We start from the raw sequence: 18,108 nt of genomic DNA, 5'->3' as shown, positions 1-18,108 counted from the left end.
CTGGCTGTGTGTTCTTTAGGGGGTACAGGGGCCACACCACTCCTTCCCATCCTTGAAGCAGCACAGATGAAGTTTAGGCAGGTGACCCAAAACTTTTATTTCACCGGTAGGTCCACAGGCTGGCAGGTAACCCCTACAGGGCCACCTCAGGGCCCACCTCTCCCTCTCCATGGCCTTCGGCAACCCGTGCTGCCTTCAGTTCCCTCCGCTTCTTCCTTTGGAGCAGTCGCCGCTCACGTTCAAACTCCTTCATGCGCTTCACGTAGCTGTGGGCAGAACACACAGAGGGTCTCAGTGCCATAGGCCCAGGCTGGGTTCCACTCCCAGCCACCAGGAAGCCCTTGCTAGGGGTGAGACCTCCCCCAGGAATGGCTTGGCCCCTGTCCGAGGTGGCTCCAGCTTCTTCCCATGCCCATGTGGCTGCGATGTGGGAGGCCGCGGTGTGGGCAGGCATCTGTGGTGTGGTCGTCTGTGGTGTGGGTGACTATGGTGTGGGAGGCCGCGGTGTGGTCGTCTGTGGTGTGGGTGACTATGGTGTGGGAGGCCGCGGTGTGGTCATCTGTGGTGTGGGTGACTATGGTGTGGGAGGCCGCGGTGTGGTCGTCTGTGGTGTGGGTGTCTGTGGTGTGGGATGCCACGGTGCGGATGGCTGTGGTGTGGGTGGGGGCAGGGCAGGCTCACTCCAGGTGCTCGCAGTAGTCCCAGTCATGCTGCTCGTGCTTGCAGGCCAGAAAGTTGGGAAAGTTGTCTCGCTTGCACTTCAGCAGCCGGATGAGGTAGTGGGCACAGTAGTCACGTTGCTGCAGTGTCAGCTGGGCATCGTTCATCTCTTGTTGTGTGGCCACCATCACTGTGGGGAGTGGTGAGGCTCAGCACTGCAGCCAGCCCCCAACTCCACTGACACCCCCCCCCCCCCAGTGTGCGCATGGCACAGAAGCCATACACAGGGTACAGTTTAGTAGAACCCGTTTGCATTATGGTCACACCCTGACAGGAAGGGTGACTCCCTGTCCCCTTTGTCCTAAACAGCAATCAAGAACTCTCAAAGTCCCGTCCCTTCATCTAGAGATGCTATCTTCTGAGAGCTCAGCTCACTTTCCCCAGCCCCATGCCTTCACTGAAGGCTTCTATTTCATTGCATTAAAACATACTCCATTAGAGATGGTGGTGGTATACACCTTTGATCTCAGCACTTGGGTGGCAGAGGCAGACAGATCTCCAAGTTCAAGGCCAGCCTGGTATAAAGGACAGCAAGGACTCCACAGAAACCCTGTCTTGACAACAAACCAAACAAGTTGGCTAAAGAGATGGCTCCTGCAGGGAACTGGAGGCGGGCAGCTCACACACCACGCCTCTAACTCCTCTCGGGCCTTATCTGGCACTTGAACCCTTAAGTCCAAATGTCTATACAGACACATTAAAAACAAAAAGAATATTAAAAACTATACAGAAAGCGGTTGGAGTGTAAGCCACTGGTAGCTTGTGTGAGGCCTCGGGAAACCTTAGCACTACGGCCACCACAGCTCGTCTGCTGCCTTCCTCTCAGGGCTGGTGTCTCCTTCCCATCTTGCTTCCAGCTACTGTCCTTTCTTACATGGACTCAGGTCCTTGTCCCCTTTTGGGCGTTCTAACCTGGTGCCCAGATGTGACTCAACAGGGCTGCATGTCACCCAGACAGCCTTTCTCTGCCTTCTGTCTTGCACTCTCCTCTATCTCCCAAACCCCATAGCAGCCACCTGCTCCTCTACAGCCTTGACCACACTTCTGACTGCTGTTGCCCCAGCAGGCTGAGGAGGTCAACTTCGTCCCTCTGCCACACTCTGTTCTCCAGGCCCACAGGCAGGCTCTTGCCAGAGCTACTCACCCTGGAGCTCAGGTTAGCAACTCAAGCTCTGGCCTCTCATTTCCAGTTCACAAGAGGCCAGCAGCAAGCCTTCAGCACACTGCTGCCTGCTAAGTTGCAGGGATGCAGCAGAGAGCCAGGCAGATAGATGGTCTGCATCTTTCGAAGGGCACAGAGCAGGGCGAACACACTCACTGAATGGCTGGTAGCCTTGCTGACTGCAGAGGGCAAACCAAACCCAACCAAAACCAGGGTTAGGAAGTGCTGGAAGGGGGGCCATGAGGAGGCAGGGGGTGAGCTGGGCAGACGCCTGTGGCAAGAGCATTTCAGGTTGAAGGGCGCCGAAGCCATGAGGCAACAGGTACCTTTCCAGCCTCCTGGGTTTTGACTTAAGCACAAGGAAAGGTAGAGCTGTCCTTTACAGTGACTGAGAAGGTGAGGGCAGACCGAGTACAAGAGTACAAGACAGACATTGAAGGCAGAGGGGAAGGGTACAAACTAACAATCTCAGCACTCAGGAGGCTGAGGTAAGAGGATTTTAAGTTTGAGGCTAGCCTGTGCTATACAGCAGGATCTTGTCTCAAGTGGAAAATAAAACCCAGGCTTACTCCTGTGATCTCAGCACTCAGAGGCTGGCCAGCCTGTGTTACAGAGTGAGACGCTGTCTCAAAAATAAGGTGTCAGTGGAAGGTGGTGGTGGCTCCTCGGGGAGGGAGAGAAGGGGGCGTGATTTGAAGAATACACTGAACACAAACTTCTGGCTGACACAAGCACACGCGTGCTCACATACACAGGCACCACTAATAAAGCCCTAAAACTCAGAAAACAAAAATCAGCACTGTCATTCAAAAGTTCAAGGCTAAGGGGCTGGAGAGATGGCTCAGTGGTTGAGAGCACTGACTTAACCACATGGTGGCTCACAACCACCTGTAATGGGATCCGATGCCCTCTTCTGGTGTGTCTGAAGATAGCTACGGTGCACTCACATACATAAAATAAATAATGCTTAAAAAAAGTTGAAGGTTAAGGCTTAACTTGGAGATAAACTGGGCAGCACTGGTGTACCCCAAGTAGTTGTAAGCTGCTTCTAGGGCAAAACAGAGGAGGCCTCAGCTTCAAGGCAGCCAACAGGGAGCTGAGGAAGAACCAGTAAGAGCACCCAGTGAAATGGAAGTGAGCAAGGTAGAACTGAGGCGTGACAAGTGGCAGCGGGTCTGGGCTGGGCGCCTTGAGAGAAGCCCTGCAGTGACAGGGTTAGCTGGGAAGGTGAGGCCACAGTGGGATTTTATTCTTGTTTTTGAGACAGGATTGCTATGTACCCCAGACACTCATGACATCCCTGCTGGGGCATTCCAAAACCACGGATAGGCAGTCTGTCAGTCTACTGACAGGAACCTGTTGAGAGAGATTCTGGAGCAGAGTTCTTTCCTTGTAGAGGATGGGTGGAGGATATGGGGGGGGTTCACCTGGAATGGCGGATCTGCCAGGCTAGTGACAAGTCATTTGGAAAGAGTTTGAGGATGCTTGGGTGTGGGAGCAGAAGCTGCTCCTGCTTTCTCATAAGAGCTTGCCTAAGATGCAGGAAGAGGCAGTAACATGCAGGCTAGCATCCCTGAGCACGCTGGGCCTGTAACATGCAGGCTAGCATCCCTGAGCACAACTGGGCCTGTAACATGCAGGCTAGCATCCCTGAGCACGCTGGGCCTGTGATCTCTGTGCTCCAGAGGCCAAATGGAAATGACTTTGAGTTAGAAACTAGTCTGATTCCAAAATAAGAATGGGTTCAGTGAGGAAGCAACTTAGAGACCAGGACAGCAGGGCTAGCTGAGTTTTACCAAGGTTTTGGTTTAGCCAAGCAAGAGAAAGGGCCAGGGAGTGCTGCATTTTCAATATGACTATGGGCAAGGCAGGGTGTCAGGTGGGTAAATGGACTGCAGGTTCGGTACTGCCTGCACCATTTTTTAGCCTACACTACTTTCAGTAAAGCGAGTAATTTGTGTCTTTCCTCTTACAAATGGGGCCCTGTCCCTCCTTGGAACCAGTTTTATCAGTCTCGTCATACACGCCTCTTTAAGCCTTTGCTTCCACACTCTTCAATCTGCTTCCCAGATCTTCTTGGACACGCTGCTTTGTCCAATGGGCTCCCTGAAGACAGTGCCAGTGTCTCTCGGCTACCCTGGGGCATGCCTATCATTTCCCTACACATGAAGAACGAGAACCGTGCGAGTACACACAGGCCTTGGGTTCCACCCCCAGCACCATCACACTAGACAGGACAAGTGCACTGCATGCCCGCCCCACCCCCGACCTTGTATTATTGTATATAACCAAATACAAGTGACACTGTATGGAGACGTAAGGAACAAGTCCCTAGGCTCCGCGCTGTGCCCAGGATGAAGTGCACCGGGGCAGTCTCGTTTTCCCGTTCTCTGCTGTCTTGCCTTTTGCTTCAGCCAACCCTGCACAGCCTCCACACTCAAGGAGACGGTCAGGCGCCCTCTCGCCCCGACTCGACCCTGTGCAAACAGGCAGCAAGATTCCGCGCCTGCGCACTGAGCTCACCTCGCTCCTTGCGATCCGGAAAGCCGTAGTCCGGCGGGAAGGTGGGCATCTTCTCGGGGTCAGGCTCCACCGAGGCATCCCAGAGATAGCGCCGGGCCAGGTGCGCCCCCATGGCTACTCTGCCTTACCCTTCTTTAGCAGCCGGGGTCACCTCGCTCCCACCTGGAAGCACTGCCCCTTCAGTGTCTTCCGGGTCATCTAGCCCGCGGCTGGGGTCATAGAGATGAACGGTGGAAGGCTTCCTGGCCCGCTGGCACCCCCTGGCGGTGTGGAGGAGAAAGGGCGGGTGCGGCGAACGCCAGTCGGCTAGAAGGCCAGGCTGGCCAGGGAGCTGCAGGGGGCGGGGGGGGGGGGGGGGGGGGGGGGGGGGCCCCCCCCCACCCTTTGACCCCCCCCACCCCCACCCCCCCCGGCCGGGGCGCCCCCCCCCCCCCCCCCCCGGGGGCCGGGGAGCGGCCCCTATGCTTTGACCAGTCCTAGGATTACAAATGTGTGCCACCAAGCCTGTTGTTTACATGGGTACTGTGGACACTCTGGTTCACATGCTCGCATGGCAGGCATTTTGCAGACGGAATCATCTTCCACGTTCCTCCTCCTCCCCCTCTTCCTCCCCCCTCTCCCCTCTACCTCCTCCTCCTACTTCTTTCTTCTTAAATTAAAAAAAAATTTTTTTTTTTTTTGGTTGATGGGATAGACCCCAAGACCTAGCACATCTAGATAAGTACTCTCCCACGGATATACACTACCACTTCCAACCTCTAAACACTCCCCCTAGGTTTGTTGGTGTGCGTGCACATGTGTAGGTGTGTATAGGAGTGCATTTGGTGGTCAGAGGTCAGTTTTTTGGGGTCATTCCTCTGGCACTGTCCATCTTGTTCGAGACTGTCTCCCACTGGCTTTGAGCTCTTCGAGTAGGTGAGGCTGGCTGTCCAGGAGTCCCGAGAGATTTAACCGGGCTCCCTATCTGTGTTTCTGGAATTCAAGCATGAGCCACCACACCAGGATTTTTCTTACATGGGGTTTGGGGACTGAATTTAGTTCTTTATGTTTATAAAGCAATCACAGTAATGACTGAGGCCTTCTACCCAGTCGTCGTTCTAAAACTAATACCATGCCGGGCGGTGGTGGCGCACGCCTTTAATCCCAGCACTTGGGAGGCAGAGGTAGGCAGATTTCTGAGTTCGAGGCCAGCCTGGTCTACAGAGTGAGTTCCAGGACAGCCAGAACTACACAGAGAAACCCTGTCTCGAAAAACCAAAAAAAAAAAAAAAAAAAAAAAAAAAACCAAAAAAAAACAAAAAACAAAACAAACTAATGCCTTTGTGATCCTGGGCTAGAACACGGTAGATGAATGCCTCCCACCGAAGCCTACCCTTAGTGCCAAATCCTGACCAGGGTGGAGCCAACCTATTGGTTCCGGAAGCTTTTGGTCCAGGATCTTCCCAGAGCTTCTGAAGGAACCACTGTCTTCTTAGTTCCTAAGTATCTGTCAGATGGCTTGCTCTCCTCTCATCCAGGACAGCTTATTCGACACAGACTAAAGTGAAGACCTCAACCAGGGAAGCACCTCTGTTCAGAGCTCCCCAGGCCGGCTGGTCTGTAAGCCCCAGGGATCCTCTTGCTTTGCCTCCTCTGGGCTGCCATGCCAGGCATCTGTTTTACATGGTATTTTAGTTATGATTTCCATTGCTGTGATGAAATACCACGAGAAGCAATTTGGGGAGGTAAGTGTTTCATTTTACAGTTTGTAATGTATTATCCAGGGAAGTCAGGACAGGAACACAGGGCAGGAACCTGGAGGCAGGAACTGACACAGAGGCCACTGAGGAGTGCTGCTTACTGGCCTTCTTAGACTTCTTTCTTCTAGTATCCATGGGCACCACATCAGCCAGGGGTGACACCACATGCAGTGGGTTGGGCTTTCCCATATCAATCATTAAGAAAATGTACTCCAGGGTTGCCCATAGACCAATCCTGTGGGGTGTTCTCTCAACTGAGGTTTTCTGTTCCAAAATGACTCAAACCTATGTCAAGTTGGCATAAAAGCCAGGTAGCACAGTATGGCTTCTTGAGATCAAACATAGATTCTTGCATTTGTGAGACAGTACTTTAAAACTGAGTGTCTTAGTTAGGGTTTTATTGCTGTGAAGAAACAAAGAAGACATGTAATTGGGGCTACCTTATAGATTCAGAGGTTCAGTTCGTTAGCATTGTAGTGGGAAGCATGGCAGCATGCAGGCAGACATGGTGCTGGGGAAGGAGCTGAGAGTTCTGAATCTTGATCTGAAGGCAGCCAGGAGGAGCCCTCTTCTTCACTGGGCAGAGCTTGATCACATACATGCTGTGTTTCTCCCTCCCTGTCTCTCTTTCTTGTCTATGTCTCTCTGACGTGCAGGCACTCTGTCTTTGTGTCAAACGTATACTCTGGGTCTCTGAATCTTTGTCTCTGTGTCACAATACATTCTCTGTCTCGTCTCCATGTGCATCACACACAATTCATGTGTCTGTCTCTCTGTGTCGGATACACAAACCTCTGTCTTTCTCAGTGTCTCTGTCACACACCCTGTGTCCTGTTCTCTGTTTGTCTCTGTCACACACCCTGTGTCTCACTCTCTGTCTCTGTCACACACACTGTTTCTCTGTTTCACATATACACTTTCTGTGTCCCACACAATACTTATTCATACTCTGTCCCTCTGAGCATGTCATGTACACTGTTTCTTTCCGTCTTTATCTCTGTTATACACACTCTGTCTTTGTCTGTCTGTCTGTCTGTCTGTCTGTCCCCCAGTCTCTGAATTTCAGTGTTCTCCTTCCTTCTTCTTGTTGTTGGCTTTTTTTTTTTTTTTGTATTTTTGAGACAGGGTTTCTTTGTATAGCTTTCGCTTTTCTGGAACTCTGTAGACCAGGCCGGCCTCAAACTCAGAAACCCGCCTGCCTCTGCCTCCCTAGTGCTGGGATTAAAGTGTGACACCACTATCCAGCTCTTTTTAATTTCTGAGCTTATAATATAATTACATTTCTTCTTTTCCTTTCTCCCTTTAAACCCTCTAGTATACCCTTCCATGCTGTCTTTCAAATAAATGGCCTCTTTTCATTAATCTCTCTCTCTCTCTCTCTCTCTCTCTCTCTCTCTCTATCTCTATCTCTATCTCTAATCTATCTATGTATATCTGCTCAGTCTATATAATGTTACTCTTATGTCTGTTTTCTGGGCTGACTGTTTGGCACTAGACAACCAGTTAGTGAGCTCTTCCCAGGGGAAGCCCACCTTTCAGATTTCTTAGTTGCCTGTAGTTCTTTGTGTAGGGTTGAGGCCTCGTGGACTTTTCCCTGTCCACTTTGGCATGCTCCGATTCTTCCACTCTCACCTGCTATTAATTGCCTGTAGTTCTTCATCTAAGGATGAGGCCTTGTGAGATTTCCCTTTACCAGGTACCAACTAGTGTGGTTGTGCAGGTCTCATGTGTGCAGCTTCCGTGTCATGTGCAGAAGACACTATCTCATGGCAGATGTCTTGGTCCTCTGGCTCTTACAATCTTTTGTCCATCTCTTCCACAGTGTTCCCTGAGCCTTAGGTGTACAGGTTGCACAGTAGATGTATGGTTTGGATTGGGCCGGTGTTCTCTGCACACTGATGTCTGTAATGGTCTCTGTCTACTGCAAAGCAAGCATCGTTGAGGAGCGAGAGCTTATTTTATCTTAGTGTGTTAGGACAAGTATTTAGAATGCAGTTAACATTATACTAGTTTAGGAAAAGCTCAGTAGTAGGTGCTGCTCTGTGGGTAGGGCTAGGTCTACAGTGCCAGACATGGATTCCCTCCTACTGAGCATGCCTAGAGTCCACTTAAATGGCTGCTGGTCATCCCCAGGTATAACATGATCCTTGTCATGATAGCGGTGTGCCTCACAGGCACACAGTGTGCCTCACTGTGGACAGCAGCTGTTCCCTGCTCCTCTTGCTTGTGAGCTTGCACAGCCTCTTCAGGTGTAACGGGAGATAGTCCTTGGGGAGGACAGGAGGCAGTCCTCAGGGAGGACGCTTCAGGCTAGCTTGAGCTCTATTTCTCCAGGTTCTGTGTCTAAAGTGTGTTTTGCAGAAATAGGGGGTTCTCTGTCTCTGTCTCTGTGTCTGTCTCTGTCTCTATCTGTGTCTGTCTCTGTCTCGGTGTCTCTCTCTGTGTCTGTCTCTGTCTCTGTCATGCACACTATCTCTCTGTCACACACACCTTCTTTGTATCTCTTTATCTGTGTCTCTTCCAATGTCTGCCTTTCCAAGTCTCACACAAATATACACTATTTCTCTGTCTGTCTCTCTGTCTCTCTGTCTCTCTCTCTTTTCCTGTCTCTATGTCACATATACTCTGCCCCTGTCCATGTTACTCCGTCTCTCATGCACCCACTCTCTCTATGTCTCTATTTCTGTCTGTCTGTCTGTGCAACACACTCTGTCTCTCTCTCTCTGGGTCTCATGCATACACTCTCTGCTTCTATTTCTGTTACACACACTGTCTCTTTGTCTCTATATCACACACAAACACACTGTGTGACACACACTTCTCTCTGTGTCTTTTGGTCTCTCTACTGTCTTTTTGTCTTATGCACTCAGACACACACAGAGGTATACACACAGATACACACAGGCACACACACAGGCATGTGAGCACACGCACACGAACACACACATACACACACACACGCCCTCTCACTCTGCCTGTGTCATATTTAAACACACTTATTTTCCTCTGCCTGTCTCTCAGTGTTCTCTCTCTGTCACACACTGTGCTCCCTGTCTCTCTCATCGACACATACACAAGTTATTGTTTTGTGTCACACACACTTTCTTTGACTCTCCCTGATGACATTTGACATTTATGGACATTTCAGCTTCCTATGTGTGTCTTCCCTGTGTGTCTCTGCTTCTTTTTGTCACACATACACTCTCTCAGTCACATATACACCTCTCTCTGTAATGCACGAACACATTCACCATGTATTACACTCTGTCTCTCTGTCACACACCTGGGCTCTTGTCTCTGTGTCACTATATAATCTCTGTCTCTCTGTCACACACACTTGCTCTAACTTTTTCTGTGTCTCACACTCCAGCTCCTCTTTCTCTCTCTCTCTCTCTCTCTCACACACACATACACACACACACACACACACACACACACACACACACACATGTGTAGTCTCTCTCTGCCTTTAATGTCTCATGTTAGTTGTCAGCTTCGTTACATCTGGAATCAACTAAACCCATGCAGATGGGAGTGTGAGGGATTTTTCTTGATTGATCATTTGAGGTAGGAAAGGCCCCAAATCTGGTTTATTTGAAGTAGGAAGACTCACTCCACATCTGGAGCACATCTTCTGGTGGCAGCCATGTGAAAGGACATGGAAGAAGGTAGCCCACATGAAAGGCTATGAAGAAAGAAGCTTTTGTTTTTTTCCTGCTTACTCTTACTCAAGCTTTTGTTTTTTTTCCTGCTTACTCTTACTCAAGCTGGTAGGTTTATCTGCCCTGTTCCTAAGGTATCCCTTTGCTCCCCTTGCTGGCATTAGAATCTATACACCTTTAATCCCTCTGTCTGAAATAAAGACACACCTTTAGTACATCCCTTTACTCCTAGACAATGACATCCAATTGAAGGGCAGACGAAGTGTTGAATCAGAGAAAGATTTGATAGAATAAGTCAGTTACAGGATATACCCACGTTTCATGAGAGCAGACAGGAAAGGGAGGCTACTTAAGAGCCTCGCAGAGAGGAGACAGTTCAGTTTGCTGCAGCACAGTTGAGCTCAGTTGAGTTATTACATTTCTGTTTGGTTCATGCAGTCAGTGCAGTTCAGTTCATGGGGTTCAGAGGCAGCTTTTCCAAGAAAAGCAACTCAGTCAGAAGCCAAGAGAAGCCAATTTGAATCAGTCAGCTTGGAGAGGAATTTAAGCCAAAACAGATGAATTGAACCAGCCAGCTATAGTTCTGAAAGAGCTAGAAAGGGTGACCTTATTCAGCAGTAAGTCTCCAAGACAACAATTATATCTGGCGAATAAAAGTTACTTTTACATTCGGTGCCCAACATAGTTGGAGAAGAAGAAAGGCCACCAATGTTGCAGAAAGCAGAGAATATCTGGTAAAAACGTCACAGAGGAACAGAAAGCCACAGAGGAGAAATTCAACTGGGAGCATCACCAGAGGAAGCATCAGTTCTCTGAGTTTGGCTGGATACCCAGAGAAAACTCAGGAGACTCCAAAGTGGTGGGAACCGAGAGCCCAGAGCAAGGAACTACATTGGAGCCTTTGAGAGAGCGAGTCATAGCAAGCCATCCCCAAAGACAATTTTAATTATATAGATAGACTTTTCCTACATTAAAAAATGGGAAACTCCATTTCAGATCCCTTAAGACCAAGTGTAGAGATTAAGGGGATAAAAATGTTACTTGAAAAAGCCATTGCAGTACTTATTGCAACTGTGTCCACTGGAGTAAACCCCTCCCTATTTTCAATTGCAGTCTTTATATATTTTCTCTCAAAAAAGGTTGAAAATAACTGTACAACAACTAAAATTAGTTATACAATAAGGAAAAATAACTGTACAACAAGAAAAAATAGCTATGATAACACAAAGATTTGATCAACAAGAGACAAAGGAAGTAAGAGAACAGGAATTGCCTCACTGTGAACCTATGGTACCTAATGAAACTGAGACTCAAGATAGGGGCCACCCAGAACCCCCTCTGACAGGTGATCTGAATTTTTGCTTAGGCTGTGAGGCTAAGCACTGCAAGGGAATATAAATAAAAGATAAAAATATCTCTCTGGGTTCCCTGAGGGACAAGCCTGACTGCATAGGGGTTGATGTCAAAAGTATCCCCTCTCTAGGAAAAAGACATCGAGATGGGCATGGCCCTCATGCCTCACTGGACAATGACAGGGGGACTGGAGCCATTACAAGGTCCCCTTCAACTACTGGAGGTCAGGTCTCTATCCCGGCCTTCGCAAGATTAGAATTGCCACAGCCCTTCTATACTTAGAGAAGGGAGGAGATGTCAGGGGCAGCCCTGCTTACACACTGTAGGCCTAAAATCAGCCATAGGCCTAAAATCAGCAATAGGCCTGTCATACATGTATACTAACACCAAGTCTTGGGTCTCAGTGGAAAAACATTGAAACAGATGGCTATAAGCTAATGTCAACAGGCAGCTTTTGTGGAAATTTATAAGCCTGAGTAGTCATAGACCTTGTAAATAGGTAGCCTTGGCAGACAATACCAACTTAGATAAGGACAAGCGAGTCATAGGCAAAGTCATAGTGACTTGTCCCCTGAACCTTCACCCAGCCGATACCTGGTTCTGAAAGATATCTGTATTCCCCCTGAACACCCACACTCCAGTGTCATTCCCTTCCCCACATCCTGCCTTTCTGTGTTTTATAACCCCTGTGTGAATGAATTACAATTTGAGAAAAAATAAATTATATATATATAAAAAAGATAGACAGTACCTATGCCGCCACATCTTAGTGAAACTGAGGAAAGGCAAACCATTTCCACTAGCTTTTCCAGTTACTCAGAAACAAAAGCCAGAAAATAAAATACAAGATCGTAAACATTTTCTGATCTTATACGTGCTACAGAAGGGAGTGCAGCTTTGGATCTGGCCACAGATATGCCTCTTACACTATCCCTAAAAGTTGAATGTTATAAGTTAACCATTGCTGTTTATGGTCCTTTGCCTTCAGGGACAGTGGGAATAATCTTGGGAAGAAGTGGATTAATTTCTCAAGGATTTATTGTGTATTCAGGTATAGTAGATAAGGATAACAAGGAAGAAATAAAAATTATGGCATATGTGAAAAAGGAGATGCAGATTGATGCAAGGGATAGAATTGCTCAACTGTTGTTTCCTTATGTCAAGGGCATGGCTGCTCCAGTAGAAAGGACAAAGGCTTTTGGGAATACTGGAAAAATGGGTGTTTTGGCAAACAGTGGATCATGATCAGAGATTCAAATTAATGAAACGAATGGTGTTGACATAGAAGGTTTGGTGGATACAGGAGCTGATGTTAGTGTACTTCTCCAAAAGTCTTAGGATCCAGATTGGCCACTTCAGAAGGTTTATACACAGCTTATAGGAATTGGTAAATTATCATAAGACAAAATGATTAATGGATTAATTGCATGGGAAGAGAAGGGCAAACAGGAAAGTTGAGACCTTATGTGGCTGACATACCTATAAACTTATGAGGAAGGGTGTGGGGAAAATTTAAGAAGGCCGCCACAGCGGTGCAAGCCCCGGAGGGGCTTCTGCCGCCATGGCGGGTCCCACATTAGGGAAGAGGATCTTATGGTTCCAGCAGCCTGAGGGCCTTGGCGGCAGCAGGCCCCAGTAACACGAGGAAGTCCTTGGTTCCAAAAAGGTTTATTGTCATGGCGGATAATAGATGGATCTAGGCGTACCCCCCCCCCCCAAAAACTCAGGGCAGTCCCGAGTTATATAGGGAGGGAGAAAGGGGGAGGATTGGGGGAGGATCTGGGGGAGGAATGTTTAATTTACTCTGCCCTCTGGCCTTCATTAGTATGTAAATCCCTAGGGCCTGAGGCCTATAGCCTGGCCTATGTGACTCTATGGAGATCTATGTGACTGCTTTTCAGGATCTTGGATGATGGGAGGGACCGAACTCCTGCCAGTTCTCACACAGAATTCCACAGAGAATCTCGGGGTTCTAGGTACCTGCTCAACCATGACCCAGGATACCCTTATGCAGTCCCACAGAAGGGATCTTTTACAACAATGGATAATCAAATTAATATTCCTGCAATTCCAGGGACAGCAAATGAGGAAATAAGAGGTGCTATGGTAGATGCCCCTGGGGTACTGATACAGATAGAGAACAATTACAAGCTATGTCTATGGTCAAAAAATGGGATCACAGGGATTGAGTTTCCAAATTTATAAAAGGGACCACTGCTGACATACCAACAACCTTGCCCCTAGACTGGTTATCAAACAGACCTGTGTGGTAAGAGCAGTGGCCCATATCCAAAGAAAAATTGCAGGCACTTGAACAACTGGTATGAAAGCAGCTGGAGGTTCAACATACAGAAGAGTCTACCAGCCCATGGAATTCCCCTGAGTTTGCTGTAAAGTAGAAATCAGGAAAATGGAGGATGATAATGGATTTAAGAGCAGTTGATAAGGTAATTCAACCAATGGGTCCTTTACAGCCTGGACTTCCTTTGCTTTTTTGTTACCTAGATCAAGGCCTATAATAATAAATGACTTGAAAGTTTGCTTTTTTTACAATACCCTTGCGTGAACAGAACAGGGAAAGGTTTGCTTTCTCAGTACCCACTCTGAACAACAGTGGTCCAATAAAAAGATACCATCGTGAAGTGGAAATTTAAGGGTTCTTTGGAAAGTCAGTTGTGTTGGATGGTGTTTTGCTGGGGCAAGCATGTGAAGGAGAGTTCCTGAAGCAGGCACAGGTGAAAGAATGTTTTGCTAAAGCAAGCACATGAGAGGACAGGTGATGAAGGATTCTTTGCTGACGACACACATGTATTCGTCCACTTTACATTGTATAGTTGAGCTCCGTTTGTTGGGTATCCATAGAGAGGAACACACCAAAGAACTTCTGGTGGTATGTTGCAGCTTCTTGGTGCTTCCATGGACTTGAGCTGATTGGCAGAGTGACGTCAGCTGAGACAAACTCATGTGGAGTTTTGCTGAGTCAGACTCATGTGGTGAGGTAAGACCCATGGAGGACACATGGTGTTTGGAGAGAGTATAAATAGGACTCGATGGCCAGGGATGGAGGCTTGACTTGCTTGCTGGTAGAGCTATCTCTGGAATGCTTCTTGGTCTTCTGTTTTTGCTGATCTTTGCTTTGTTGAGAGAGGCACAGCAAAGAACTTTTCATGGCATTCCTGTTGACCCTGTTCCCTCCTGCTGACTTGTGTCAATTCGACTGAGGCCTGGCTGATCCTGCTAGGCTGTGCTACCAATGTGGCTATTCTGACACTACTTAAGTGGACTGCTGGTATATCCATGAAGTGTGTGTGAGTGGACTGAGCTGCTGATGCTGACCTGTGAACTAAACTGCTGATTCTCTGACAGTGCAGATGGGATTTGATCCAAAGAAACATTTTTAAACAGGTCCACTTCCCCCATAACCTAATAACCTTTTTCTCTCCACTACCTCTGGTGGGCTAGAAGGGAAGTTAAGAACCATCATTAAAAGTAGACTTTGAAAAAAATTAAAGCCATACCATTGGAAGGTACTACCACAGGGAATGTTAAATAGTCCAACTTTATGTCAATATTTTGTGCAAAAACCATTAGAAATAATTAATTGGCAATTTCTTCAATCTATCATTTATCATTACATGGATGACATTTTGTTGGCTGATTCTAGACATTTTAGAGGAAATGTTTAGGGAAACAGAGAATTCTGCCATGCTGGGGGGGGCGGAGTTACAGATTGCTCTAGAAAAAAATACAAAAAGGAGATTCACTTAGTTATTTGGATTATAAAGTCAGTCAACAAATGCTACCACAAAGGTACAGACCTGTTGGGACCGACCAATTGCAAACTCTTAGGATTTTCAAAAGTTAATGGGAGACATTCACTGGCTGAGGCCTACAATTGGATTAAGTATATATGAGTTAAGTAATTTGTTCCAAACATTACAAGAAGATTCACATTTAAACAGTCCAAGATGTCTAACAGCTGAAGCAGAAAGTTATCTCTTGTAGAACAAAGACTGTAAGATGCATATATGGATGGAATTGATCATAAACATGATTGTATTTTGGTCATTTTACCCTCGACTCATTCTCCTACTGGGCTCATTATGCAAAGGGAAGATAGTATTATGGAATGAATTTTCTTTGCTCATAAACAAGTAAAAAATAGAAAAGATTTCTTTTTTTTTTGTTTTTTTGTTTTGTCTTAAAAGATTTATTTGTTTTATGTACATACACCATTACTACTTTGAGACACACCAGAAGAGGGCATCAGATCCCATTACAGATGGTTGTGAGCCCAGGTGGTTGCTGGGAATTGAACTCAGGACCTCTGGAAGAGCAGTCAGTGCTCTTGACCACTGAGCCATCTCTCCAGCCCCAGAAAAGATTTCTGAATTAATTATAAAAGGTAGAATAAGGCACCAACATTCTACAAAGTTGCAAACAAGATGGGAATGGCATATTATAAGTCAGACAAAATAAGCAAGGTGATCAAGAATCCATATGCCTCAGTCTAAAAATTAGAGTTGTATGTCATCCTCATGGTGTTACTGGGTTATCCTGAATCTCCTAATATAATTACTGATTCTTTACATGCAGAAAGAGGCGTTTGGCACATAGAGACTGCTGAATATGTACCTGATAACTCGGAATTAACTTTGTTATACAGTTACAACAGGTTGTTTTAAATAGAAATTATCCAATAGAAATTAGGTTTCTCAGGTCCATTACTTCAAGGAGATGAGGAAATTTACCAGTTGCTAATAGGAAATGTATTAGAAGCCTCAAAATTTCATGAGAAACATATTAACAGGAAAGGTTTAAGGAAAAAAATTTTTTATCACTTGGCAATAAGCCAATGAAATAATAAAAAAAAATTATATGTTCTCTATACAACCAAACTCTGTTACCAAGACATCTGGCAGATGGCTGTTTTTCATTTTGCAGAATTTGGAAAACAAAGGTATATATATATATATATATATACACACACATACATACATACATATATATATAATTTATATGTATATATAATATATGTTATATATATATATATATATATATATATATATATATATATATTCATGCCAGGGGTCATGTCCAGGTATTCTCCTTTCTTCTTGGTTCTCTCTTGAAGGTAAGGAAGACTGTCAGCAGGGGTGAGATATTTCGGTTGCTGTTTAATACTAAAACATCTACCTACTTTAAGTCACTTTGCTACTGTAGCTGATCTGCCTGAGGTCCTTTTGGGCCAGAAACTGCAGTCTCTGGCAATCATTGTAAAACAGCAGGGGATTAAGTAAATGATTAATTGCTAGAAATTTCTCCCTCTTGTCTAGATGCCAGGAGAAGAGAATCATGCTCACAGATGGAAGAACTTTTATACAAGCAAATATGAATTAAACTCACATAAATTCATATACAGATTCATGCTTACACATTCATAAATCTCTATTTGAACCAGTTGGTCCTAGATTTCATACTATTTCATAGTTACATACACAGATATATCCATACTCAGATATGCATATGGAGCAGAAGACCAAGTGCCAATGCAGAGAGAACTCACTCATTTTAGATGACAAATGAGCTCCGGTCTTTATTGCATAGAGAAAGAAAAAGCTTCTACCATTATTTCTAGATGAATTAAAACCAAGTCCGTAAGAAGAATAAGACTAAGCCTGCCTTGCTATTAAGACCTGTGGCATCCCAAGGAAAGGAGGAGCCTGCCTGCTCCTTCTGCTCTCTCTGCAGCTTCTTCCTTTTCATCTTTCCCTCTGCATTCTGCATATTGCTTTCTTAATATTTTAAGTTGCCTTATAGTTTCCAAGTTATTCCATTCTGCATTCTCCTCCAAATCTTACTCTCTCCTCCTGCTCTGATGTAACAATGCTCTTGCTCTCAATGCTATCTCTCCAATGTTATATCTTCCAGTGTGATCTTTCCTAGTCTTTTGTACCTTTGCTAGGAGAATAGGTCACATGGGTTTTGCAAGCACCTGCCCACCCCGATTTTTTCTTTTAACAAAAATTCACTAGAAGTTCAAACATAAATTAAATAGGAAGTTTACAACAGAGAATGTTTACATGCATATTTATTAAGAGTAATTATCTGGCTAAACATTCATTATCTGTCACCAGTTTCTACAGTTTCATGGAGAGTTAAAAACCATAACTTTTCTGACTAAGTTATTAATGAAATTGTATATAGATAAACCCAGTCAATATTTTATCTTCTGTCCTTGAACCTATAGTAAATCATAAGTTCCCTTTTTTATGAGCTTTGCTTAATGGTTTTACAATCTCTTGGAATGTCCTTTAAGTTGAAGATGCCTGATTACTACCTCAGAAGCAATTAACTCATGACACTAAAGACTGGCAGAGTTCTCTTTGCAGTTTTGACATAACAAAAAGACTTAATAGCAGTCCTATTATAAAAGAGCTTAATAATTTCTGATGTAATTTTAGGAATTCTTATAGGACCGTCATTAAGAATTAAGAAGTCATCTATTTGTCTATATAGCATCACTATACGACAGTACACCATTGTTATTCTGTAGAAATCTGCTCAAAAGGGTGGGCTAACAACTAGTGGTTATTATATATTTAAATATATTTAATAATAACAGGAAAAGCATATTAATAGCAGGAATCTTTCCTAAAATGAAATTCTCCTCAGCCTTGCCTAAAGGAGAAAATCTGTCATAGATTTTAATCCATGGTGGTACCATCTCAGGAAGATCACCTGCTAGTGTTTTAGCTTCTCCTAGATGGTTCCTGGTATATATCATACCATTGACACATACTCAGTGTTTCAATGGGCAACCGCTTTAAGTTCTGAAAAGGCTGGGTGTGTAATAACACAGTAATTGGAAATCATGGCAACCATAAGGATGCCTGTACAAATTTAAGCTGAGAATCTTCCTGCATATGTAGCCAATAAGTTGAAGCAA

General features: G+C 45.6%; 1 protein-coding gene across 1 annotated transcript; it reads right to left on the bottom strand.

Moving 5' to 3' along the window:
* Window positions 1-72: 72 nt before the first annotated feature.
* Window positions 73-4,583, bottom strand: Ndufb7 (NADH:ubiquinone oxidoreductase subunit B7). Its single transcript, XM_028786296.1, has 3 exons — window positions 4,406-4,583; window positions 682-850; window positions 73-266 (listed from the first exon to the last, which is right to left on the bottom strand). The coding sequence occupies exons 1-3, from the start codon at window positions 4,515-4,517 to the stop codon at window positions 134-136; spliced, it is 414 nt and encodes a 137-aa protein (XP_028642129.1). The 5' UTR covers window positions 4,518-4,583; the 3' UTR covers window positions 73-133.
* Between the last annotated feature and the right edge of the window lie 13,525 nt (window positions 4,584-18,108).

The sequence above is a fragment of the Grammomys surdaster genome, unplaced genomic scaffold (assembly GCF_004785775.1).
Source record: "Grammomys surdaster isolate TR1022 unplaced genomic scaffold, NIH_TR_1.0 125463, whole genome shotgun sequence".
Classification (NCBI taxonomy): Eukaryota; Metazoa; Chordata; class Mammalia; order Rodentia; family Muridae; genus Grammomys; species Grammomys surdaster.
The sequence above is the reverse complement of the archived record's forward strand: the minus strand, read 5'-3'. Positions and strand labels throughout refer to the sequence as shown.